At 44.3% G+C, this 27,785-nt stretch overlaps 1 protein-coding gene across 6 annotated transcripts in view; it reads left to right on the top strand.

Moving 5' to 3' along the window:
* Cdh13 (cadherin 13) overlaps positions 1–27,785 on the top strand; it is a 1,170,900-nt gene that overhangs the window by 478,707 nt on the left and 664,408 nt on the right. For all 6 annotated transcript variants that reach the window (XM_087208695.1, XM_087208541.1, XM_087208666.1 and 3 more), the window contains one exon: positions 14,963–15,171. In XM_087208695.1, coding sequence (XP_087064821.1) covers positions 15,121–15,171 — 51 coding nt within the window. In that variant the 5' untranslated portion in view covers positions 14,963–15,120. The remainder of the gene's footprint in view (positions 1–14,962; positions 15,172–27,785) is intronic.

The raw sequence follows: 27,785 nt of genomic DNA, 5'->3' as shown, positions 1-27,785 counted from the left end.
TGTGGCTGTGTTCCACAGGGCGTAATGTACAGGTGGGGCCAGACAGGGCATGCGGGCTGCAGATTCCAGACTCCAGGTTCAGCATGGCATGCAGCACTCAGCTGATCCACAGCTCTGTGTGTGGATTTTAGGCCCTCCTTCCTGCCCACCTAACAGTGTTAGTGCAGCCTATGAGTTCAGCATCCCTGCTGGGCCCACGCAAGCAAGTTAGCAGTGAGACTTTCTCTACACAGCTCCCGTAAATAACCAAATGGGGCACGAAGCCCCTGTACCAATGTCATAGTAGCATTTCCTCTTCACATGTTCTGCACACGTCTCCATCCCCATCCAAGGGAGATCAGCAGCTTCTGGCTACCCCCACCATTGGAGAAGCTTCTGGGGACCCCCATGGCGCAGATGGGCAGTGCCTCCCTTCACAGTCTCTACTTGGTCCCGGACTTCCCGCTGACCCACATCTGGGCCACCCCTTGAGATGGCGCCTCTGGTTGGTCTCAGCTACATTCCAAATCAGTGCCAACCTAGGGCTCTATCTCTTGTTGTCTGGCTGCCCCACATGAGTTGCCAACTGCGAGGAGTCCTTCCTCTCCCTTCAAGCCAGCTGCCTGCTCATGATGTAGTTTCCACCTGAGTCTGGAGGCCTTAGAGGAATTTCCCTGGGCTGTGTGCTTCCTGGGGGAAACACAGTAGCATCTAGGTCATGTGTGAATATGTAGGTTCTTTCATTTTAATATTTATGTACTTATTTCTGCATATTATATATAAGAGTAGCTCATCAAAAATATGCTAGCTCTTTCCCCGGGTGGCCCACAGAGACCCTCCATCAGAGCTCATACCCAATGAATCCTGCTTCCCCGCCACATTCTCACCGGAGAGGAAGTGGGAGCAGGGAGACAGTCAGGACTGCAGACTACCCCTCAGAGGCAGGTGTCCGCAAGGCATCTGGCTGGAAACAGTGTGACAGATCGTAAAAGACCAACTCACTTAGGAAATATTTACCCGAGGGCCGGCTGTTCACTAGACTGCTAGCACAAGAGACAGCAGGGGATGGGCTGGCAGCCTGGGGGCTTTATTCCTGTGAGGAAGACACGGTAAGAGGGACACTAAGGAAGGAATCCAGGAAGGAGAGAGATTGAATTAAGCTGTCCTTTTGAAAGTGTGACTCTGGTAAGCAGCCGTGCTGTGGCAGAAAGATCAGCCTCATATATACACGCAAATATACAGTCAACAAAACACATCCACTGGGCCCTGGCTAAGTCCTGGGGATAGGAAGGAAAACAAGATGCTTTTCTGTCTTCCAGAAGCTCACTGTCTGCTAAGGAGCAAAGCAAGGGAAGAAGCAGTTACAGTTTAGACTCCTAAGCACTGTGACAGAGCAGGCAGAGCACAAAAGTGGGAGCTAGAAATGGTCACTATTGTGAGCTGTCTAACCTCACTATTCATAAAAAACCTGCATATTCACAACATACCTTCTTTCAAACATCAAATTGGCAATAAATAAACACTGTTTACCAATTGTTGGTGTAAGGAAAGAGCACTCTTATCCTTTTTAGATCACAGTCCAAATTGATAAAACTTCCCAGGGAAGGATTTGGCAGTATTTAAATAAAATTTAAGGCATGTCATTTGAATCAGCAATTTCTGGGAGGAGGCCGCACCTACTTGCACATATGCACAAAAGGCAGCGAAGGTAGGTAAGGAGCTGATAATTAGGAAGCAGGAAAAACCTACGTGTCCAGTGATAGGGGTCTACTTTAGTGACAGCGTCTCCATACTTTGTTTATATATACTTTCTGACACAGGATCCTGCTCTGTAGTTCAGGCTGGCCTTGAACTCACAGCAGTCCTACTGCCTCAGCCACCCAAATGCTGAGATTATGTCCTGCGCCACCCCTGACGAGCATCTCTACTCTAAGAGAGACTATGAAGTCACAGAAGAGAATGAAATTGATCCATCGACTTATGCAAATGTATCAGTTAGAATCTATCTGGTGTACACAGTTTTTAATAGATGTTAATATCTAACCTATCTACTAACTGTATATATGTGTATATGGCTTATGAATTTCTTAATGTTCACATCAACTTGTATAATTATAGGGGAAATGAAGCTGATGGGATGGTAAATGGGTACTTTCCCCATTTCACTCCAGTTGATAGCATTTTAATTTTTTGTTGTTTGTGTTTTAAAAAATGATTACAAGATGCTGGTACAAGCTCACCCATAATTCTAGAGAAGGCTGCAATTCAGTCATCAAAAGAACAATCACATCTATAACTTTGAAGTTTCTTGGTTTCTTTGAACACTGATTCCTTAAAGGGAGGAGAATGTCTTTCCTTTCTGCCTATCATCCTAAAATATGTAAAGTCATAGTCTTAGTGTTAGTATCTGAAAATCAACATAATCCAAAGGTCTTCACTTTGTAATGTTTGCAGCAAGATTCCAGCATTTTAGCATTTAAGTGTTTTCAGATTACATCCATTTAAACATCTGTGATTCATTATCGTAAATATCACAGTAGTGTGGGACCATATGCTTCAGCTTGAAATATATATATATATATATAGCATATATAAAAATATGAGCAATAAATCTCAGAAACCTTAGACTTGCCGTGAATATGTGCAAAAGAACATTTCCAGATATGTGGGGCTTCTGTAATCACAGTAATATACTTGAGATCCCCTATAAGAATCCTCCAATTGCAAAAGTTGCTGCTTTTGATGGAAAGGTATGATTTACGTTTGGCTCCTGTGCTTCCCATGATAATACAGGTAGGATGGAAAGCAGAACAAAAGCCTTCATCTGCATTGGCTTTTACTTCCTAGGGAAATGCATGGGGTCTATTGTTGCTGAATGAAGAAACAGCAGGAAAATGGGATGCCTTTACCAAGTAAGGAAACACCCTTGGCAGGCATCCTCCTCCATTCCCATAAGGCTGGAGCTAGAGATGGTGCCATATGGCATAAAAGATGCAATAAAAACCTCTTGGCAACTGGAGGATGAATAGACAAGACCTATGGGCTGATCGCTTTCTTGCTTACATCAGAAAGCCCATATATGCATAAAAGAATTCATTGTGCTTCGTGTATTGCAACCCATATCGTTGTATTTTAATTTCATGATAAGGTCTTGTCAACTAGACAGAACCAATTTGTAATCACAGCTGATGAGTGTCTCATCCACTGCAATTAGGGTGGAGGTGAATGAATTAATTGGTTACAACCAGAAGAATCCACTAATATTTTTTGAGTACCAGCTCTGTGCCAGAGCTCACACTGAGTCTCGCCAGAGAGATGGAGATGCAGTAGTAGGACACTTGCCCTCACAGGGTTCCCCCAGTTACCAAAGGGCAGGTCAGAGAAAATATGCAAGGTATACAAGTTGGTAGTCTGAAGGCCATCACAGTTTAATTGGTATCCCTGCTGTCTACTATCAAGCCACCAACTTTGTTAATACCCTGGTAATACCACAGGTATTTGACCCCACAAATGCTGCTGTTCTCTGGAAACATTTTTAGACCCTCTGGGATCCAGGCAGCACAAGACCACCTCTGCATAGAACCATCCACAGAAGAATGGAATGTTCAAAATGTTTCTGGATTTTCACACAAAAGATGTTCATACACACACTCACCAGAGATTATCTATGACTTTCATGATAACCAAACTTGAACCTCTCCCTCAGGTGCTGGGACAGGATTCTATAATCGATACAAAAAGCAATGCTCCAGTTTTACTACTTATGCATGTGTGACCTTAAAAATTTTCTTAATTTCTTTGAGCCTCAGTTTTCCTCATCCACAAAATACTGCCTTCCTGAGTCTGTAGGAGAATTAAAAGAAATGATGGTTAGGCATTTGGCCCCTTTCTTGCTCAGCATATAGAGAATGGCTCTATAAGTAGTAACTACTTTAGAAGATAAACATCAAACATGAAAAAGCAACCCTGTTAGGTTTCACAGAATGACTTTAACATCTGGAGGTAATTTGGGCAATCCCCGATGTGTGTTCATGTGAACAAACACCCTCAAAGCCACAGCCACTCATGGTGGCTGAACCAGTATTGGACAAGTGTGATCAATGTCTCCCTGGGACTCTCTGCTAGATCATAAACCAAAGCTTGATGTCTTACATATTTATGATACCCAACTAATTTGTCCACTTTCGTGGCTAGAGTAGCTTGGGAAACAAACCTATCAAAGATAGGTTTGTAAAATTTTATGTAAAAAAATCAGTTTTATAATAAAACATATAAGGTTGAAGGTCAATAATGTAGAAGAACATCTTAAATTTTATAATAAATATGGTGAAATTCAGAAACTTATGTTCTAAGCAATTTTTGAGAGCTCAGCTCTCCAGTAAAGTGAGATACACCTGTTGATAATTCCTCTCCTCGGATTCCTCTGGGAATGAGGAGCTTACTCATTGGTTGACTTTCTCTTGCTGCTAGAAAGAATTTATTACACTGAATTATGATCTGCCCACCTGTAATTTCTACCATATGTTGCTTATTTGGCCCTTTGACATGATGATGAAATGGAACACTGATCCTCCAATATGGCAGCTGTCCACAGAACTCTGGGGTCTTCTTCCAGGCTCGAAATATCACAAAGGCAGAGAGTACACTTATTTATCATTAGAGTGGCATTTATTCCCTGCTGTCTACTGTCTTGGACATTGTAGTGAACAAATGACATTTTAATATTTTACTGGATAAAGATGCTGAGCTTCAGAGTAATAGAATTTCCCAATTTCGAGAGTCATCATCTGATGTCAGAATCTGTCCCTCAACATTCCTGTTGAACAGTCATGTAGGTTCTACTTGAATGTATCTAGTGACAGGCAAACAGTTTCACTCAGAAAGAACTAGACCTTCTAAATGGCAACCTGGATTTCTTTATGCTTTTCAAATTTGGGACAAAGATAAAATCAAACAAATATTACTTGCATTCCACTGGCCTGTAGCTCCCCACTGGCACAACCTTAGGGCCTCAACCCATCCCTCCCCAGGGGTTCTATTCCAGCCATTTCTGGAAGACCAGAGAGCGTTTCAGACATAAACTCACAAATGTTCCCTGGTCCCCTTTTTGTCAGTTCCTGGGAAGCTCTTGGAGGAAATATCTTCCCTCTGCCCTCCATGGGAAAAGTCCTTCCCTGGGACCCTCAGAGTCGCACACCCCTCAGGATGCCTGAAGACCCCACTGCTGCTTTCAGCTTCCCTGCACCAGAGCCAAGCAAAGCTGTACCCCACACAGGCATGAGGCCAAGTTGCACTCACTGCCACTGTTTGTTAGTAGGAGCCAGAGTAACAGTGCTTGGGAATACCTGAGTGGGAGTGGCTTATAGCTCAGGAGTCTTCAAGATTGGACCCACAGCTTTCCCTCTCCCTGAACTAGGTCCATGGGCTAGGCTAGGAAACCAATACTTTGTGCTGTTCTTTGCTTTCTCCCCACGTGTCTAGGTTCTCCTGAGGAGACAGTCCTCCTTGCAGGCCCCTCCTCCCTAGGAACATCTGTTCCTGCAGCAGAATGGTACTTGGAAAATCACTCTAGCATCATCTGCTGGGCATCAACACAATTGGACTATGAATCCCACTTAGACTCAGCCAGGACCCTCTGCCAAGTGTTCCAATGATCACATTTCCAAAGTCAAATATTCTTGAATCTCTCCTTCCATCAGCTCCCCTGGGGATGCTTGCAGGGAAGGAGACAGGAGAGCGGGTGATTATTTGGTACCTCAAAACTAAGGGTTTTGTAAGAAATATGCTGTAGTAACCTGAAAACACCAAGAAGAGATCTCTGTAAATCCACGACTTGGTGATTCTCAAACTTGTTGAATCCATGATCTCTCTTTTGCCAAACAGGTGACTGACTTATTGACTCACCAAAACCTTCACAAGAGTTTGCACCATCATTCCCAGTTATTTGTGGGGAATTTCAAACTCGCTTTGGTGCCAAGTTACAGTTATGCTGTGTATTCACTCAACAAACAGGGTTGTGTGTGTGCTGTGCCAGTCTCTAGGCTGTCTGTAATTCCAGTTTGAAATACAGATTCATAGTGATTATAACCACCCTAAGACAGAGAGTGCACAGCATCCTATCAGAGAACAAACTGCCATGTTTCCAAGAATCATAGCGCGAGGAGAATGTGAGTCTTGGCAGAGAAGAATAGATTCAGAACAAACAGCTCAGGTTTTAATTGTTGACAGAAAAAGTCCCCTGAAACCAGATATGTATGGGCTCTGTGTTTTTTCAAGAGGAAACTCTTACGGGTTTACATGGCAAAAATAGGTTTGTGGTGAGGATCACTTGTCTGAATCATTCATTTTATCTTCTGCGGACATAATAGAATTGAAACTCTATTTTATCAAAGTTGGAATCGACACAGGAGATGATAGCAAGACTGTTTAAAGTGTATTGTGCACCTATCATGGCAAAATCCACTCATGGGTTAGTCCTGGCTAGGAACACTCCCAGAACCCTACAGAGGCTCTGTGAGTGTCAGCGCTGACTCGGCCAAACATGGAGCCAGGATTCAGTCTGCTGCTTGCAAGAACCATGAGAGCAGAATGACCTGAGGCTGGGCCATGCACCTATTGTGTCACCCCCAGTCTGACCCAGTGTGGGTAAGACTGAACATGTGTGAGTAAAAAGCCTGACCGACCAGAACGCTGGGAAAATGAGAAAACCGAAGGAATTCTTTCTCTTTCTCAATTGGAATAGGTCCAAAGAACCTGTGGACAAGCCCTGTGAGTGAGTTCTTTAAAAGGAAGTTAGTGCTTCTGGATGACAGTGGGATATCCAGGGATGTGAAAAGCAATTTAGTGATGATCTGTATCTTGGGGAGAGTCCATCTGATGTTTCTGAGCGAAATGCTACTTTCATTCTCAAAAAGACATTGCTTCCTGTGTCCTGCAAAGATTTTGCAGATGAACCAACATGGAGACTCTTGTGCTGATGGGACCATTGAATTCTATGTTTCTAACTAGGCAAAGGTACCTGAGACAGCTTCATCCCTCCAGTTTGCGAAAGAAAGATCTACATTCTTTTGCGCAGGGGCAGTGCCTCCTCTCCAGAGAGGGCAAATACAGGTGCTCCTGCGAGCTGATGAAGACTTTAGAGAATTAGCAAGGCAACTGCAAATACATTGGTACCTTGAAATTAGCAGTGTTGAGAGCATTTACATTGAAAATGAGAATCATTGACGTTGAGAGTTGCTACAAATCAGGACTTCCTATTGCCAGCATTTAAACAGCCATTCTCTTGTGTGTGGCTATAGAGATCCTAGAAGCAGCTATCTGTCTGCAGGGAGGATGCAGTTTTCAGGGTGACTGTTTCAGAGCCTATAGTCCTGATTCATATACATCCTTGCTAAAGTATGTAAGTAGAGGAGTCTACACCTTATACGCAGACTGGCCTGCAAGTCTTAACACATGTGTACACTTAGAACCATGTTCCCATCTGAGATGTGAATAGGAATAGTAGAAAATCTATCAATCCATACCTATCTCTATGAGCAGAGTTGCTCTATATTTTGCGGATAAACTTAAATCCATCTGCATTTTCATATATCCTGGGGGATCATAATACAGCTTAATTTGCTCCTTCATGTATTTCTAAATGGGAGAAATCTATGCCTTTGGGTTTTTCATCCTAAAGTCTCACATTCAAAAGAAAGAAATAAGAAAGGCATAAAATCAAGGTCAGGAAGATTAAGCCCTTTAATTCATATACCAAACTTCCCATTTCAACTGTGGTTTTGTCTCCAGGCTAAAGTTTGTCTTTTTGTGACATTTGCATTAAGCCCAGAGGACATTTTGAGTGGAAACATGCTGAAAGCATAATTGAAACGCTGAGTGGTGCCTGTTGTCTAATTTGCATTTTTCCCCCAGGTAGGGAGTTTAAACTTCCCTTTCTCTTCTCCCGGGGTGCTCAAAGATTGTCTCAAAGAATGGTGTTATGTAATTGATTCCAATAAATCCTCATGTACAATATATTATATGTGTAATTTTTTTCTTTCCAGAAGCTACTTTAAATGCACCATGATAAACTATGTAGGAATGCCATTGATAGGTACAGAATAGTATGAATAATTCATTGTCCCCCCAACCCAGATAGAAGTTTCAAGTATTTGTTGTCAAGTTTATTTATAAGAATTTTTCCTTTCAATTATCAACATGGTGTCATTTTGAGCTATTTAGGAGGTTATCTCTATAGAAATAAATATTGTAAAATAGTCATAAACTCTTTAATTTCATCCTTAAATATGTCCTTTGAATTCTGTACCTCCAACAGGCACTGTCTTGATCTCTGTTAAAAAGCTGGAAAATCACTGACATTTTGGGTTTTCCACAAATGAAATAATAAGGGACAAGGATGCAGGGCTGATTGTATCAGTTGCACCCTTGAGAAGGGGCTTTTGGGTGAGATTATGATCAGTAGGAAAACACAGACTGGGAGAGAGAAGGGAAAGTGCATAGTGAATTCTTTTTCTCTTAACTACTGTTCATATGTGTCAGGTCTGTCATTTAGATGTTGCCAAAGTCAATAGCTGAGGAACAAGCTAGATGTGTGCCTTTTCTGGGGCTTGTGTCTTGATCCAGCCTTCTTTATTTATGATAGAGATATTATTTCACTTCAGACCTTTGGCGACCCGAGTCCTCCTCCTTTATACACTGAATAGGGTGGAGGCAAGCACAATCCATCTGCATGAGGAATGGACAGAGAGGAAGGGCACCAGGCCCGCATCTCTGAGGATGCAATGAGTGTCACTATGTAGGTGTTAGTGGATACCAGGACAAATATTTTAATTTGACTGTTTACATTTATTCTAAGACGTATTAGAAAATCTGCATTTGGCATATTCAAAATGTATGATAAAGATTATCCTCAGTTTCCAGAGAGGAAACCAGTTCCTACCTCAAGTTGATGCACAGATGATGACGGGAGGTCTGCAATCACTGCAGATTGAGATCACAGTGCAGTGTCTTTATTTCGGACAAATGAGACCATAGATTTACATGAATTTATCTCTACAAGCAATCCACCTGGAGAATATTCAACACACCTTTGTTTGAGGCTGCTATGGGAAGGGCACTGTAACTTGACTCCTTTAATGTCATCTTCCCTTGTGTAAGGAAGGCAGGTCCAGCTTCACCAAGAAAAGTGAGAGGATTCAAGGACAGACAGGTCTGGGTCAGAATCAGCCTTACTGGTGCTGCTGGTAGTGACCATCTCCATGGTAACAGCATGCTGCCAGGCCAGAGTCAGGGTGCCCAAAGAGAAAGAAGTGATAGGACTAGGAAGAGGCAAAAAAAAAAACCCAGCTAAAGTGGGAGTGAGAGCAGGAGAAGGTAAAGGCAGCTCTGTAAGCGCTCAGAATGAGAGGAGTGCGGTGACAGTCCTTGTCCCTGGGCCACTGGACACGTTCCTAAGAGCTCCTTGCAGGTAGCACATATTCTCTCCTTCATGCACAATGAAGATGAGCCTGTGAGGGAGGTGCCATTACAGCCTACGTCACAACTGAAGACTTTGAGGAGTAAAGAAGATGGGCTTTGTCCAAGGTCACAGGCCTCTTCCACACGACCCAGGATTAGTAAAGAGCTTGCAAGCTAACCCTAAATTAACTTCTTAGGCCTGTTAGGGCTCTAGTCTCACTCCGTGCCATGAATGGCTGGGAAGTGTAGAAACCTGGCATCTTGACAAACAGTTTTTATCTAAGGTTGGTTATTGGCATTGTCTGCAATGGATTCAACTGAGGGGCTTTTGAGGGCTAGTGAGGCACAGGTCCTTACCCAGCCCAGTTCTGGAGGGTGGGGCACTGCTATTTCTTTAAAGTCTTTCTTGGTGAATTCATAGATATTATTGTCTTGAGAAAAAAAAACATGTCTAAATCCCCCGTTCCTGAGTTGGTCAGTGGTTTAAAGCAAATGAAGACTCTCTAAGGCAGTCATCTTCTCTATTGGTCAGGGAGTTTCTGGAGCAGACCAAGCCCTGCCATGTTCCCGGTCCCAAGTGCGGATTTAGTCTCTCAGGGTCTCCTCGCCTGGCACCTCTGGTGACTCCCAAGGGATTTGTGCAATGCCCATGGGATTGAGATGGTGCAACTGCCTTTTGTCTTCCTAGGAAGTGGATGTGACCAGAGCATGGGCCATCAAGGCAGACAGGTGAGACTGGGAGTGTGTTCTTGTTCAATCCCTTTTGGGATGTGTAGCTTTGAGCACGTCAGGCAGTCTCTCTGAAGCTCAGTCCCTCCTGTAAAATGGAAAATGATGCTTATAGATTATAGACTGCACTCTCAGGGGGGCTCTATGGTCTGAGAAGGGCTGAAACTAGTTCTATGGATAGAGCAAAACTTGCATTTGAAAATAATAAATAAATACATGCACACAATACACAAATAGACATAAGTATATATATGACACTGAAATTTCATGAGACTGATGGCAATTAAGAACAAATTTTTAAAATAGCTGCTTGGGAGAGGAGAAAATAAAAAAAATAGAAGTTGAGAAGCACTTCTATAGATTCGAGTTGCTCTGAGACTAAGAGGCAGTGTGGGATAATCACCACGGAGCTAGGCTCTCGGGAGCTACTCAGTAAGTGGTAGTTTTGGAACTGTTACACGTCCAAGCATCGTGTCATTCCAAATGCACACATGAATTCCAACTATGTAATGGGAGTTACATAAATCTTGGTTGGGACTATGGAGAACGACTAGCTGCCAGGACTGACTTCACCTATGTGTGAGTTAAAGGTAAATATGAGAGGCTGAGTGCCATTGTGAATGGATCGCCTCCAGGCTCAGTGTTCAGGAAGACCAGGTCTGAGTCTTTCATTCTTTGCCTACCTCCACTGCCAGGCTGCACCATGCCAAGAGATCACTAAAGGCCTTGTTCGCCACTCCCAGCCTCGCCTGTCTCAGGGGCTCCCCGCCAGTCTCAGGGGCTCCCCGCCACTGCAGCACAGTTTTGTCCCCTGAGTTATGTGACATCATTACAGATGGCCTCAGCCTGGGAAAATTCTCTTTATTGCTGGAGACGTAAAGATAAATAAAAGTATAAGACTCAATTTTTGTGGTTGGCTCTGGAGAGAAGACAGACATATAAAGTAGACATATTGATACAAGGTGATTGAGGGACATTGTGCCTTTGTGCAGTTGCTTGAGCTGAATGTTGAAGAGGAATCAAGAGTTACTAGGGTGATGAAGACAGAAGTTCCTTCTGTCTGCCCATTGTCAGCAACAAGAGCACGTGGAGTGCTGGACGAAGGAGGAGTGGTGTTATGAGGTGCATGGAGTGGAGAAGATGGACAGCCTAGACATCAAGGAGGACCCTGAGTGCTATGGACTATTGGGCAGTGCAGATCCACAGTCTCATGAGAGCCAGGTGGCAGCACCATCCCATGGTTGCAATGGCAGAGTCCAGGGCCTCCTTTAAGGGCTAAAGCTTCAAGTGGCCTTCAGGCCCCACATCACCTATCTCTTTGCTTCGTACTTCTTTATCCCTTGACCTCTGTGCCAATCGTGCTGGTCTATGTCCAATTTCTTTGGTGCCACAGGACCTTTGGATAAGCTATGGTTCTGTCCACCTGAAATAGGTCTCCTATTACTTCTAATAATATTGGATTAATGTCTGTTTTCCTCATTAGGGTTTAAGCTAGGGACTGTGTCCATCTCTGTTCAACATAATAGTCTCAGCATCTAGCATGGTGTAGGTTCTCACTAAGGATTTAAGGAAGAGTAAGAGGGAGGGAGGGAGGCAGAGAGAGGAGAGAAAGGAGGAAAGGCATGAAAAAAGGAAGAAAGGAGAGGAGGGAAGGAAGGAAAGAAGAAAAGAGGAAAGAAAGGGGAGGAGGGAAGGGAGAAAAGGAGGAAAGGAAAGAAGAACGGAGGGAAGGAAGGAAGAAAAATGAAAGGAGGGAGGAAGGAAGGAAGGAGAAAAGGAGAGAATGAAGGAGGGAAGGAAAGAAAGGGGAGTTTAGGAATTTTCTGAAATTAGAGCTCCCGCAAACTTTCCTGTGCCTTTTCCTTGCCCCAGCCCTCCTCAGCAGACGCTTTCTGCTTTGATGCTGTCTAAGGTGGGGGCCAGGACCCTCATGCTGGCAAAGAAAGCAAGAAGTTCGCAGCTGGCTTTTCATTGGAGTAATTTTCTTCCAGTGGATGATGCTGATAATGAAAGCCACGTCTTCACAGTTCATTTCTAAAAGCTGAAACCAGGCATGCACAATTCATCTTGATGACCACGATGGTCAGAGAAAGTGAGCAAATGCCAGGACTCCAGATGTGAAGAGCCCCCCTGTGTGTCTATGCAAAGACGCCTGTGGAGCCCTAACTCAAAGTGACAGTGGGCAGTGCTACTCAGTATGCTCCAGGGAGCAGGGCTGGCCAGGCCGTCCCGGGCACTCAGGTGCAGTTCTGACAGGGCTCTGGGAGGCATGTGCTCCCTGGGGGTTGTTTTTCTGAGGCCATGTTGCAGTGAAAGACACACAGACCGGGATTCAAAACCTGGCTTATCATTAACAAATCATGTGTGTAGGGGCCTTGGCTTTGCCTTCCCTAAGCCTCAGTTACCCTATTTGGAAACCGTAAAAGGAGGGGATTGTAATAGCATTCTCTCCTGTCTCATTGTCCCATTGTGAAGATTGAAGGAGACACTGAGTGTAAAATGCTGAACACTGACCCTTGCATTGGAAAGTGTTCCATCCACATCAGCCTTTACTATAATCTCCTTATATAGATTGTTACCATAAGCATCATTTCCCAGAACAGAAAGATCACCTCAGTTCATCAAGACATGTATATGCTTTCACAATGTACCACAATCTATGTTGATGTTGTCTCCAACAGGCATTTAGAAGAAAGTTCCTAGTAGCAGTAGTTCAAGAGGCTCAAACTGGAATTGGTCCAGGTGCCCACTGGTAGTACAGTAGTCACATGGGGAACACTATATAGCGATTCAGATAAATATAGTGGCACACATACCATATGGTGATCAGCAATTACTACATAGTGATTCCCATACACCACCTTGACTTCAGCCTGTGTGGGTGAGTCTCACAGAATGTAATGCTGACTGAAAGAAGCCAAACACAAAAGAGTGTAGGCTCTATCGTTCCATTTATATGTAGTGCTAGTATGGGTGAGACTAATCTGTGAAGTTATACCTCAAGGTATTGCTGCCTCTGGAAAGGAGGGAGGGATTTTCCTCAGGAGGGGAGGTGACTGGTAATATTTTGTATCACGGAATGGGTGGTTGTACACAGGTCTGCACACATTGTGAGTGTTTATTGAGTTGTCTCTCTAATGCATGCACTTTTCTGTATCTATGGTACACTTCAAGTAAAGATTTACTAAACAAGCTGTTGAGCAGAAAGCTGAAAGCAAGTACGTTAGTGCCCCTGCTCCTTATCCCATTTTTCTTTCTTTGGTTTTAGTTACCTGTAGTCCGAATATATTAAATGGAAAATTCCAGAGAGCAAGAATGAGAATTAAAGAGAGAGAGATCCAAATAACTTATTTCAGTATATTCCAATTGCTCTTTTATTATGTTATAATTGTTCATAAATTAAGATTTATATTATGCATCCATATATGTATAATTTAGAAATTAAACTCTGTCATACTATGTATGCACATATGTGTAATTTATAAATTGAACTTTATCGTAGTATGTGTGGATATGTGTATACTTTATACATTAAACGTTAGTATATAGGATTCAGTACGATCCATGGTTTCAGGACTCCTGAAACTGGGGTCATGGGACATGCCGTCCATGGAGAAGGATACTCAGCAAGTAAAACAGTGCTGTGAATTCCTATAAGGGTCTCAAAGTCTGTACCAGAAAGTAGACAGGCAAATCCATGCACAGACAATGGTGGTGAGAGCTGTAATTATAGAACTGTGTGCCAGGAACAGAGGGGAATGTGATCAGCTGTCACACCCACTGCTGGTGACAATACCCCAGTGCTCTATGTGGTTCATCCAGGGGCCTGACTCTCCTGTTCCTTCTTATGCACAACTATGCCATTCAGCTCTAGGAGCTTGGCTTCCATCTATCTACTCCCCGCTTTACTACCACCAGCGCCCCCATCTGGGCCAGGCACTGTTGGTGCACACCAAACTAATTGATTTTCTTTTTCTTTCCTTTCCCCAGACTCTTGGCTCAGATTGACTAGATTATAATGTGTGGACTGGGTCTTTTGGATTTTCAAAAGCTGCTATGAGATTCTCAAGTACCCCAACCCTTGGGAGGTACTGTTCTCCACTAGAACCAGAACACACCTGATCCTGACTCAGTCCACATGAAAATAGTCCATGGCTCCTCAGAAGCACCCTAATTTTCTAGCTTTTCCCAATCTGTCACTAAAAGATAGGTCCAGCTTCATTTCCAGCCCATTCTACTTCCCGACATCCCTGCCCCATTTCCAGTTTCCTCTGATCAACATGCACCTGCTTATTGCTCTTCATCCATTGTGTTACTTAAACCCTCAACCCTGTGCCTTTGGATTAACTCAGAAGCCTTCCACACTCTTAAGGGCTTCTAGACTCCTATCTACCTCCAGATTCCAGCTGAAATATTACTTCTGTGAAGCTGTCCTCAGTGCTTCTGAGCACTCAGTGATTCTGCCCAGCAGCTCGTGCATGCCAAAATTACATCACTTCCCCTGAATGTCACTGTGCATAGCTGACTATTTGCTCCTGAGGGCAGGACCTGTCCTGCTCATCTTGGCATCCACAGTGCTTCACACCTGCCTGGAAGCTGAGAGATGATCAGGATGTGTCTTGATGGAGTGACATCTGTGGCCACAATCAATGTCACTTGGGTACAGTGGCTTGCTACAGGACAAGAGCAGTGGTGGGTGGGGAGTGTAGGGTGACCCACATTGAACAGGGCAGAGATGTCTCTAGGACTAAGTTGTCTAACCTATTCATGCTCTTCCTGTTGGTTTTCTTTTTCCCAGTGACCTTCAGTGACTGTAAGGGAAATGACAAACTGCGCTATGAGGTCTCAAACCCTTACTTCAAGGTGAACACTGACGGCGGCTTAGTCTCCCTGAGAAACATAACTGCAGTGGGCAAAACTCTGTTCGTCCACGCGCGGACTCCCCACGCAGAAGACATGGCAGAGCTCGTGATTGTCGGGGGAAAGGACATCCAGGGCTCCTTGCAGGTAACTCAGCTGCTCAGGAGAAGTTGGGTCCAAGAGAAACATTAGATTCTGTCTGTCTTCTGTGGAAAATGGGCTTTTCCTGTGTTGTTGGCCAATATCCTTTTTGTTATTGTTGTTGCTGCAAATGACAGAAATCTAACTTAAAAAGAAAAAACAGTGAGTGGGAATTATTCGTTCATGTAACTAATACTTCTCAGGGCTAGTCTGCCTTCAGGTGTGGCTGTGTGCTGGTACCCAGATGTTGCCATCAGCTTCGAATGGCATCTGTCCAGTGCTTCTGTTTTCTGTCTGTTGGCTCCACTTGGAGAGAATCCCACCCCACCAGCCCATGCCTCCCAGAGTGGAGGTGTCCCCATTTCCACTCATTCTGCCAGGTCACAGTCACCTGAGAGTCTCTTGCTGGTGATGCCAACTGACACATGAAATTGAATCATTGGCTTTTGTTAGCTCACATCCCCATTGCCAAACTAAACCCTGTGTCCACTGGGTTGTGATGATCTGGCTGGCCACATGTGCATGCCACATCCTTTCCTGAAGCCAGGATGGTGTCAGCCCCACCACCTACACTCATGGACTGGGAAAGAAAGAAATATGATCACTTAAAGTAAATGAAGGGGCTTTGGCCAGAGGAAGGCATTGGGTGTCAGGCAGGCAAGAGCACAAGGTCCACTGGAGTTGTACAGCAAGGCAGCCACTGCATATGGCGGTGCTCCTTCACCATGAGTAAGGCCCATTCCTTTCTAGATGCAGAAGGTGCTGGACACCACTTCCACGCATATATATGCATGTTCTCTATGAGTGCCATAAAGTACCACTCAGGCTTCCCAATTATGTCATTCAGACATTTTGTTCTACAATTGACTCACTTACTCCTCCTTTACCAGGAGCTCAGAGATTCTGGCTTCTTGATTAAAGGAGGTTTTGAAAATATACCCAGCAAGACTTCAGCAAAAGAATGAAAGCACAGCCAGAATGATGTCCCCAGCCTTTTGTCCTACCTACTCCCCTCTCCTTCCTCAGGTTTCAAGGCCTGTAATTCTCTTTGCCTTTCTGCATCTGCCGTCCACCCCTCACCCCATAACTCTTCGTTGTCTGTGACTTGGTTCCGCAGTGGAGCGAGCATGGCACACAGCTGGGGAGCAGAGAGAGCACATCTGGCAAACCAGCAGTGCCTCCCCATCGATGCTGCCTCTGTGGTCTTTTGAGAGCCGTATACCTTCTTTATCTTCAGACCAGAGGGCTTACACAGGCTGTGATGGCACATACGTGGCCCATGGGCTACCCCACTCTGTCACCGTGCTCATGGCAGATATGGCCAATTGTGCCTGGCTTCACCTGAGTGTCTTTCCCAGTGCAGTGCTTCTGGAACATACTGCCAATCGATCACCTAATGGTGTTTCTTGGGATGGAATCTATTTGCCGTTGTCGGACTGGACAAACTCCATAATTCCCCTTCCTCTCTCTGAATCTGCAAGTCTTAGATTGCAACCCCGTGGACCCACTGCATGATGATGTTTTCAAAGACAGTAGGATATTGGTGAATATACACTGCACCGTGGATGCACACCACCACCACAGCACTAGTGTTTCCTCCCATTAACCACCACCATTTTCACAGCATCTCAAGGACTTGTGATGTAAATAATGTTCAAATAACTAAAGCAACTGAGTTCCCAGGGTGTGCAGTGAAAAGTACTTCTTAGCAACAAGTGATGGTATGGAGATTCAAGCCAGGGGCTACATACGTGAGTGAGCGTTTCTAGATGGACACAGTCCTCATGATTGGAGGCTCATGTTTATGTGTTAAAATGACAATGTCAGTAGTATACTTGAAAGGAAGCAGGAGGGATTCTGGGCTCTTCTCAGGAAAACTTCATCTTGAGGGCCCGGAGAGGGGGGCTCATGACCAGGGGCTTCATTGTGCTGGTTTCTCGAGGCCTCCAAAGTCCTTCCCAGTGACATCATTCCTCTGAGCCCTGGCTGTTTCTCACTTGCTGCTGTCTGAGTGCATTGTGGACAAATGTTCCTTCCTATGGAGCTCATAAGGGATGCTCTGCCACCCAGTATGCCAGACTCCAGCAGAACAGGAGGGACATTCGTCTCCCCATTCAGTGATTTTATGAAATTTCAAACAGGCCTTGTGAAGATACCCAGATGTGCATGTAATTTAAAAAACACCAAAAGGGGGAAGAAAAAACAGTAAAAAAAAACTCAAAATAGATAGGAAGAGTCCTTCTGAAAGGAGCCCAGACCTTCATCAATATTTAGTTGGCATTGTGCAGAGGCCCTTCTGTGTGTGGCCAAGGAGGCCAGCAGCTGGAGTGAGTGCATGAGGCAGTTCAGTGCCTGGCTTGGAGGGCCACGAACGCGTGTGTCCATGGCTAAGCACCAGACAGGGAGGCAAAAGTGAGTGGTGCCCTTAGACAAGGGAGAGGTCAGGGAATTTGGGCTCATGTGGCGCTCTCATGCACCACAAACCCTGGCTCATGTAATCTCCTAGAAACCATGACACACATGCTACTGTCACCATTTCACTGATGGGGAAACTGAGGTACAAAGAGATGCCTGACTTGTCCTAGGTCACACAATGATGAGAAGCAGGTCATGAGCCCTGCAGTCTGACTCCTGAGTACAGGCCTCTGGCTTCTGTGGTGCTGCCTCTTCCTCTTCCTTCCCTTAGGATTGGGCTGCGCTGGGCCTTGAAGGACCCTCCCTGGGGGAGTGGGGGCTGCCCCGGAGGGCAGTGTCTAACAGCTTCTGTTTAGTTTGGACTTTGCCATCCAGAAAGGGGGGATTATAATAGACCTCCTAGGGTCCTCATGAGGATCCACTGAAACAGTACAGGCCACAGGAGCAGCATTGAGCCGAGGCCACAGTGAAGATGGGCACTGGTTCCCACATAGCCCTACATAGCCCTTACTAGGAGCTCAGCCCACTCCGCTTCAGTCACTCTTCATCCCCACCACCTCAGCGCCATTGTCATCTGTGTTTCATGGGTGAGGAGCTGAGAGGCAGGAGGCCACCCCTGGCCTTGGTCACACAGCAGGTGGGTGGCAGAGCTAGAGCTCAGACCCCAGCCCCTCCTTTCACAGGATGCTCAAGGGCCTCACCACATGAGACAGAGCAAAGGCATTCAGAGGCCACCTCCCACAAATCCAATGACAACAGCGGCAAGCAGGGTCTTCCACCCAGCGCCGGATTATCAGAAACAGTTCAGCACCCTTCCTGCGCTCTCTCGCCCTAGCTGAAGCTGACAGGACAGATCATTCCCTATAAATCCTGGCTGCCACTTTGCTCTAGTCTTCTCTGCATCTTGAATTCCACTTTCTGCCAGGGACGCTGGGATTGGTGATGCTGTTTGCAGTGTGGTGCAGTTTATCTCTGCTCACAGCCAGGAGCTCTGCAGTGTTTAGAGACTGGCTCTACTCAGTGCTGCCCACACACCACACTCCCACATAAGCCAGAACCCCATATCCCAGAGGCCATTCTGGGGGCCAGGGGAGGCTGCAAGGGGAATTCTCAATTCAGGTGGCCAGGTGGGAGCAGGGCATTTATACTGATGTGGTGGCATCAGGGAACTTCTGTAGGCTTCTGAGCAGGGGAAAGTGCAGGATGAAGTCAGTCTGATGGGAAATTCCTCCAGCATCTTGATGAAGTAGAGAGGAGAGCTAATGGTTAAAATAATGGCTACCAAGGGCCAGGGATTTAGCTCAGTGGCACTGTGCCTCTCTGGCAAGCACAAGATCCTGAGTTTGATCTCCGGTACTGGAAATAAATAAGTAAATAAAGGCTACTACTATTTTTTGAGAAACTATTTCATGGAATGTTTTCAAGTATGTGCATCTCATGTGTGCATATTTAATGTGAATTATTTCCAATCCTCACAGCCTCCCTGTGGGGTTGCTTCTGTGAGCGCTGAGACACAGAGGACTTGGCCACAGGAGCCCCTAATCAAAATTGACAGAAATAGGATTGAAATTTGGCTTCGCTGTCCAAACACCCATCCTCCTTCCTAACGCTCTGCTTTTCAGGAGGTTGTGCCCTGGGTGGCTGTTGTCTTTACCCACAGATCAGAAGATAAGATCCGAAGTTAGAGCCACACCATGGCAATGAAGGAAAACAAGAAATACAAACTATCAATTGAAGGAATACATATCTAAGATGAAGTATCTAGATAATTCTAAATTGTCCATCCTGGGGATGGAGATGAATGGGAACAGGCAGCAAAGGAGTGGATGGGAAAGAAGTGTCACTAGCCTTGAGTGCCTTAAGCTGGAGCCTCCTGGGGGCATCTTGGTAGACACACCCAGGAGTTGGTGCCCAGTGTGGGGCTACTCTTAGGGTGTAGATTTGGAGGAAAACTACCTACTACCAGTAAGAGTTGAGCTTTGGTATTGACCATGAAGTGGTTCATGTTTCTGATCCACCATTTACTGACTGTGGGACCTTGGACAAGTTACTCAGAGCCCTGGACCCTGATCCTCACCTGTGAAATGGAACTGAGAATAGAGTCTACCCCACAGCATCAGTCCATTGGGCACAGAATTGGACATCAAGCAACAGGTGTGTCAATAGGGTTATTTTGGAACCTCCTGAGAAAGGATAAGGAACTGGGACTGAATATGTTTGCTGAGGTTGTGAGACAAGCCAGAGGATGGAGGCAGGAGGAGAAAATGAAGTCAAACAATGGAGAGAGAAGGCATCTCAGGCAAGGAGGTGGGAAACCTAGCATAACCCGAACAGGACAGACCACAGTTTCTCATCTCACATTGCCACGTGTTGAAAGAAAGGCTCTCCAGGTTGGTACAATCACAGTGCAGGCTCAGCTGTCCTTTAATGAAAGCATGTCCTTCTCTTTGCACCTGCTACTCGAAACCCTGTTTCACCTGGAAAGCCCATAGCCTAAACAGGAAATGCAATTGCTAATGGTTTAATTATAAGACTTTCAAGTTATTTCTGCATTTGTAATGGGCTGCTCAGAATCTAGTACTTGCCTGGGCTATGTAGGATCAACTTAGATCTGAGAGACTGAGGTGCAGTTTAACCCTTGTCTTTTGACAGAATCTGAGTTATTATTGAGGGCAGCAGTGTTAACCTTCCATTTTCAAAAGGGTTTTCTGGTCCACAGAAGCTGATGATGTACCTAGTTCACAAAAGCAAACCTGGGCAGAATTGTGCCTTCTCCCTACAGAGTCCATGGTTGCCCACAGTCTGACAATGACAACTAAAAGGAATAGCAAGGGGTCCTGATTCCAGTTGAGGAACTTGATGAAGTCAGGCTGGGAAGAAGCATCAGGGAGCTCGTAGGAAGCTATTTGGACTTCCACCTCAGGAAGTGAAAAAGGTTTTACCTACTTCATTCCTCCCTCCTTTTCTTCCTCCCTCTCCTCCTTCCTTCTGTATGTTTAAGTCTCTGTCCTCAGCGTGAGCCTTGGACACAGTCAGGGTTCAGTAAATGCCCCTTGGACAAATGGCTGAGTGGGATGTGTGATTCCTCTCACCACTTCTTGCATTGGACTCTGCTCCTCAGCATCACACACTTGTGCTTGCTCAGGTGGGCCAGGCCTCCCCACCCTTCACACAGGCTGCTGCTCTGCCTGGACCCTCCCTCCACTGTGGCCCTGGACCTGCAGACCTCCTCACTCTCTTGACATTTCAGGACTGGCCAAGAGTCCTGTCTTCAGAGACATCTCTGTCTCTCCACCTGGCCTATGAGGTCTTTTTCCTCCATGCTCTTCTTAGAACTTGGTCTGGCCCATCCTGGCACTAAACTTTAATTGTCTGTTCTTCAGTGCTTTCACCCTTCTCTAGGCCGAGGCCCTGGGCCCAGGGACCTGGCCCTTGTGCAGGAGACTGAGAGGCCTCTCTAGTGCCAGATACCTTAGCACAGGTATCAGTGGTGCCCTTGCCCTCTGCCCCAGCTTCCTCAGCTGTAAATGGGTGCCTAATAGTATCAACCTCCTATGATGTTGTGGGCATTAAATGAGTGAAAACATGCAAAGCACTTGGAACAGTGACTAACATGTGTAAGTGCCATGGACATGGCAATTATTTCTCAGGATTGGATTGTCAAAGCCAGATCTATAAAACACGTGCAGTGAAAGAATAAAGCAAATTGAGATGACCCGGTCCTTCACTCATGGCCCCAAAGACCAAATTTTCTCATGTGGACAAGCTGGATGGGATTCAGGATACTAAGTGACCTGACACCATGGGCAGCCCATGCCAGTAAGCCAACTTTGTGGGGCGCACTGACTAAACTCCCAGGGATGGATTCTTCTGTGAGTCCACTTAAATGCCAAAGGACTTGGCAGGATTTAAAAGTTAATTAAGAACAATTTACATTTCTTTGCTGGAAGTCAATACAAGGTAAAACTGGACCCAATAAAAGGAAATGGGACTCTTAATCAAGTTGCTCAGATTAAATGAAAAATGTAATAATAATATTGCCCCCCTTTGTCATTTTTAGAAACCCTTAAAAATAAAACACAGTTACAGCAAAAACTGAAAAGATTAAATTTAAGGTTGTTTATCCTGGATGTCCTCATCACTGTAAATATGTAATTTAAAAGACATAATTTTGGCTCTTTATCCAGTTTCAAGAGTCAAGATGGAAATAAATCCAAAAAAGATAAAATTAAATAAAAAGGGTGCAATCCAAGATAGGAACTCATTGGGAGAAACATTTGTTTGTGTTTTTAATTTTTAAAATATAAAATATGTCTTTAGCTGCCAAGAAGCCAATAACAATAATAGGTAACTTGCCCCCGGGGATTACAATGTTTATATCCACTACTTCCCAGGACCTTAGGGCTCCATTTATTAAGTGTCTTGAGAGACTCCTGAGTAGGGTCCCCAAAGCAAAGACTGGGGGAACCCTTTACTGTACCTGGACATTGTGAGGTATTCAGGCAAATTGCTGCAGACAATATTATAAGGGTAACCTAGAATCACCCCAAATTTTCATCAAGTCATACATTTTCTATCTATCAGCCACATGGTACTGAAGTTATCTAACTCCTTAAAGCTGCCTGTGGATGCCACAATGAGTCACATCCTGTGTCACAAGCACCATGCTGACCACAGTGCCTGGTTAACAGGAAATTCTCAACCACTGATCCATTGATTATTCTTTGTGGACCTAACCAGTATGTTATTGTCACTTCTATACATTTGTTTCCCTCTCCTTTGCTACTTCAAACACTACACAAAAATATCTGTGCACATTTTATTACTGATTGAGACAAACTAGTTTCGTCTTTTCAGCCCTGAGCCAATCGTTTACATTCTCTTTGTTGTGGCCTTTATATCAGCTAGCCACCAAGACTCCCGCCACTCTGCACACAGGTGACTTGACTTTGTTTCTTTAAAGCATCGAGACTGCTTTAAAAATGAGAGCAGCCAGCTACAGTAAAACGAATGAGCTCGTCTCAAATTCCTACTACACTGACTCGGAGCACTGTGGAGGCGGCAGAGCTGGTCTGTTAACATCAATCCTTCATAGGTGACATATGTTTACAAACATCCCCATGGAAGACCAATCTGTGCATTTACTGTGACCACAATGAAATGATGAGTTAAAGACATAGAAACTTAATATGCCCCACTTTAATAAGTATGATAACTTCAAAAACCTGTGAATTACCAATCTCCATGGCAAAAGCCTCCCCAGGTACTACTGAGGAAAATGAGTACCCATTTAACTGTCACCCAAATTGGGAAAAATATATAGCTTGAAAATTATCCTACAGATCCAAGAATTGGGGCTTAAACAGGGTATTAGGCTGTTATATTTTGACATATGCCTAAATTGTTGTGTTTATGGCTCTTAGCTCAGTGATACTATTCAAATATAGATAAAAAGACATCCTTCAATTCATTAAGTAGATAACAGACTGCTTTTCAGATCAAAAAGTACAAAAACTATATTCTGAAGATTAATTTTAATTGAAATGCTTGGGGAAAAATAACTGATCTCATAGAAAGTGTAGATAACCAAAATTGGCCTCTTTTTGCCTTGAGAAAACTCTGAATTTCATTTTGCTCAGCAGCATAGTTCAATAAATATAGTCTGTGCCTCATTTGTCATTTTAAGTTTTCTTATATAGTCACATTGAAAGGAAAGAGGTGAAATCGATTTTAAGAATATATCTCATTTAATTATATCTGTATACATATATATATATCACATATCTCAATGCATTGTCATTTCAAAAAAGTAATGACCATGAACAATATTAAGGATGTATTTTTTATATTCTTTTCATAGTAAGTCTCTGAAATCTGCTTTGGGTTTTATGCTTACATTGCATCTCAATTTAGACTAGGCAATTCTTAAACACGGGGCAACCACAGTGGAAAATGCCTACCTGGTCACAGGTGCTCCAGGACTCTATGGGAACATGCACAGGTTTTGAAATAGGATGGAAAGACTGTTGACAAGTGTCCACCATATGCTGGGTCATGGCCCTAGATGCACTCACACAGACAGCTATTTCTTTGATCCGTCTGGCCACTCCATGCCTGACAGTTTTGTCCCTGTTTTACATATGGGAAAGTATCCCAGGTTCAGTGAGATTAAGTGATTTACCCAGTGTCTTTAGCAACTGGCAGAACTGGCAGTTGGGCCAAGCCTTCTAATCAAGTAGTTGCCTGTGTTTCAGTAATACTGACATTTGCACTTTCACTAGTGCTCTTCTATAACCCAGGGAAAACAAGGAAAGGACACAAGAAAATTGAAAAACAGTTAGGAATGAAAATGAATGCAGAGTTGAACAAAACTCCTAAAGGTATTTTAGGCAGGCAGACAAGCCTTGTGTAGTCATGACACTTTATAATATCATTCCTTTGAATGAACTTTTGAGAAAAGAACCTCAACTGCTTCTTTGTGTAAATCTTTCCAGGGTCAAGGTTCTTATTCCTCTTCATGGTCCCAAGTCTATGAAAATGCCTTACATTTATATTTTTACTTATAATTTCTCATATTATTTTCAAATACACTGCCTGATTTAACCCTCCAAAAATGCATGGCAGCAGAGGGTGCTGTTCTTGTTTTATAATCAGGAAACTGAGACCCATGGATACTGGTCTTAGGTCATGGAACTGGTCACAGTGCAGTGCTATATTTAGTCACACAGGTCTGCATCCACCCTGAAATGGAAGGTGGTGGCATTGGAGGTTAATTCTCATTTGCCACCCATCCCAGACTGCAATGATGTGATACAATGCACATTTTCTAGGCTCTGTGATATGCCTCTAGCTTCCTGTCTTTTATGATTACCATAAATTAAATATTAGAGAATTCTAAATGCAGATATAGAAACGATAACATCTTTTTTTAGATCCCCTCCTGTATGAACTCCAAGAACAAATCCCATGGAGATACTTGGTCACTGTAAGCTTTGCAGTCAGCATGGCTGCTTTTCTTAGAGATAAAGTGACAGAGAGAAATTTCAGAGGGGTTAGAAATAAAAATGAGACAAAAGTGAGCAACACTCCAGAGAAAACTTTAGGTAGATGGGCAAGCCCTGTGTTGTCTTGACACTTTAACAAAGCTTTCCTCATGGATGGAACCCTTGGAAGTAGACTCATGGAAAAGCATGGGTCACATGCATGAGTATCTCCTGGGTGTGCAGAGCGTTGCCCTCGATTCTGGGGGGAAAGCTATGATGAGGAGGGGCAGTCTTTACACAGCCCAGGGATCATCTCCATGGGTTTCTTCAGTCCCAGGATTCAAAGGTTAAGCAGCAAAGGCAAAGGGTGGGGCTGTGCGTCTCTCCTCAGCCCAGCACAGGGTGAAATTGAATTACATGGTTTCATCCAAACTTTCAAGGTAGAGGCCTGAGCAATTGTAGAAAAGTTAGCAAAGAGAAACATCATGGCCTAAACCTGCCATCTCCTCCTACCCACCATATATATATGACAGTGTGATATACATCACGTATCTCCATGCACTGTCATTTCAAAAAAGTAAAGTTGTGAGTAATTTGTCCCCACTGAGCTACATCCCCACCCCTTTTTTAACTTTTATTTTGAAACAGGGTCTTGCTAAATCACTAAGTTGGACAGGATTGCCTCAATCCTGTCCATCTTCCTGCCTCAGCCTCCTAGAGTGCTGGAATACTTGCTCTTTTTTTCTGTCATGCAAAGAAAGATAAATTCTTTAAAAGTGACTTTGAGTGATACTCCATAATCATTTTCAGAATTTTACACATCAAGAGATATAAAAATAAGGAGAGAAATTATAGACACACAAATCTCTTGGCAATTCCCAGTCTAGCAGAGGTGGGAGGGTAGAAGGAACTTAAATATCAGGAGTTCCCCAGAGCATGATGTGTCTACAGATATTCCAAGTCTGCTTATCGACAAAAGGGCTTGGAAGCCTTGAGATCATTTTCCAAGCAGAGGTTCGGAAGTACCCCCCTTGATCTGGGGGCAGCCTGCGTGGGGCGAGCTGACTGCTCAGACCCTGCGGCCCGGCCATTGCCCTCCAGTCTTTCCTAGTGCAGAAGGGTGGGTTGGAGCCCACTCCCTGCTGCTGTCCCCTCACCACTCAGAGACTATGAAACCCGAGGCCCATGACGGGGCTTTTCTTTTCTCCATTGGCTGCACAGTTTCCCTGACTGCCGGCTATTTACGGAAATCCAACTTTCCATCCTTTTGCAAAAAGATCCTTCTTGACAAAAAGGGTGCATTATCAACCAAACCTTTCATCATGTCAGGTAAATTGGAGTTCTGTTGACAGCAACTTTTTACAGCTTCTTTCTTTGGGAGATATGAAGCTATAAGCAATGGTAGTTCTCCAAGAGACTCCGGGAATGATAGAGTAACTATAACCAGGCTTTTTCTGAGGCCCACTCCTGCCCATCACGCTCACGCCATTGCCTGTGCATACTGTGTTTTTATCCATTCTGCACATATACATGTATATTTAACCCTCTGCGGTGAAAGGTAAGACAGCTAATCAAGACGCATTATATTCTTTCCTGCATTGTCCATTTTCATGTACCCTGGTTAATGCAGATTACTGAGCTGTGGCTCCTTTTTCATTCTGAGTTCCTTATTCAATTTGCCCCTTGTGAGTGAAGCAGAGTCCTTAAGGGTGTGGCCTTCAGGCTCATCTGCCTGTTTTTTGTTATTTCCTCTTTTGCTGAGGGCTTTGGAGAGTATTTTCTCTAAAGAAGAAGGGAAAGAAAGTAAAAAGCCTCAGAAGTTGAGTCAGAGAAGAAGAAATGCAGACAAAATTCTCTGGATATTTTCTTACATTCTACACAAATGTTACAATTTTGGTATTGTTTTATTAGATCAAGTAAAATTATTGCTTTGACTGACTTGTTCATTAAATCTAGCGCTTTCGGTATCTGGCACTGAATAAATAACTTATTTAACAACTTGACAAATGCTGCAGTTGATGTTAACAGTAAGGATCATGACCAACCTTTATTTAGCTCCATCTCTGCCAGGGACCATCTATGGTCTCATATTAAGTCATTTAATCTGCACAGCAGCCCTACAGAATAGGCACCCTCATCTTTATTTCACAGAGGAATAGGCATGCAGAAGATATGTGACCTGCCCAAGGTCATAAAGCTAGAATATGTTAGAGCCATGATTTGCTCTCAGACTCTTTTAAAAAGCTATTAGTGTGACATTTTATCCTTTTTGTCAAAGTAGAGAAATATGGGTTGAATATTATTATCACAGTGGAGTAGACGCAGACTAGTTGAATGCCTGCCTCCAAAAAATTTATGAAGTAATCTATATCAGCCTAGAGAATGGTTTCTGCATCCAACCCACGGGGCAAACTGGCCTCTTTCCTCCCATTGACAATGAAGATGTGAAGATTTGTTCACGTACAGCTTTCATGGCTCTGGGACCCTTGTGTGATATAATTGAGTCTGAAAAAGAAACCAGTACTCTAAGATATTAACAAGGCCATACTGATCGGATGTAAAATGAAGCCCATACATGGCAGAGATCCTGGTAAACAGGATGAAGGAGATTCAAAAGATTGGGATAAAGAATTAATACTTACAGAACTGCACCAACTCCCTCTCTACAGGTACCTGCCCTTCTTGCTACCCTAATTATTCCTCCTTCATTCATTGCTCATCAACTTGAGCAGCACCCTAAGACTTTTCCATTTGTCCTAAGCAGTGAGTCCTAGCCCCATGCCTGCAGTGTTTGGCAGCTGACCTTTCGTCTTTCTCCGCAGAGCAAAACTCGTGCCATCCATCCGGAGCTTTCTCCATCCTCTCTTCCACCGCTGTCCATCTCTATTCCTTCCTTCCCTCTCTGATGACAACCAGCTCTTCCTTCTCTTCTTCCTTCCTTCCCTTCCCTTGTTCCCCGGAACTCACTCCTTCCTGCCTCGCTTTTCACTAAGCACGTCTTCAATTGTTCCCTCCCCTCTGAACCCTTTGCTTTCCCTCCCCTCTGCTTTGCTTCCAAACGTGCTCAGATCTCCCCAAAATAAAGCTGGTTCCCATAGCACCCTATCACCTTCATCTCTCTGTTCTTCCCTTTGCAGGTCTTCCAGACAGTAGCCTTCGCTCCACACCACTTCACCTCTCTCTCACACCTTAATTCTACAGAGTGGGGCTCCTGCCTCAACA

This window comes from Heterocephalus glaber, unplaced genomic scaffold (genome assembly GCF_053883595.1).
Source record: "Heterocephalus glaber isolate CG9 unplaced genomic scaffold, H.glaber_assembly_v1.0 deba00000071, whole genome shotgun sequence".
In the NCBI taxonomy this organism is placed as follows: domain Eukaryota; kingdom Metazoa; phylum Chordata; class Mammalia; order Rodentia; family Bathyergidae; genus Heterocephalus; species Heterocephalus glaber.
Note: the sequence above shows the minus strand (reverse complement) of the source record. Positions and strands in the feature narration are given on the sequence as shown.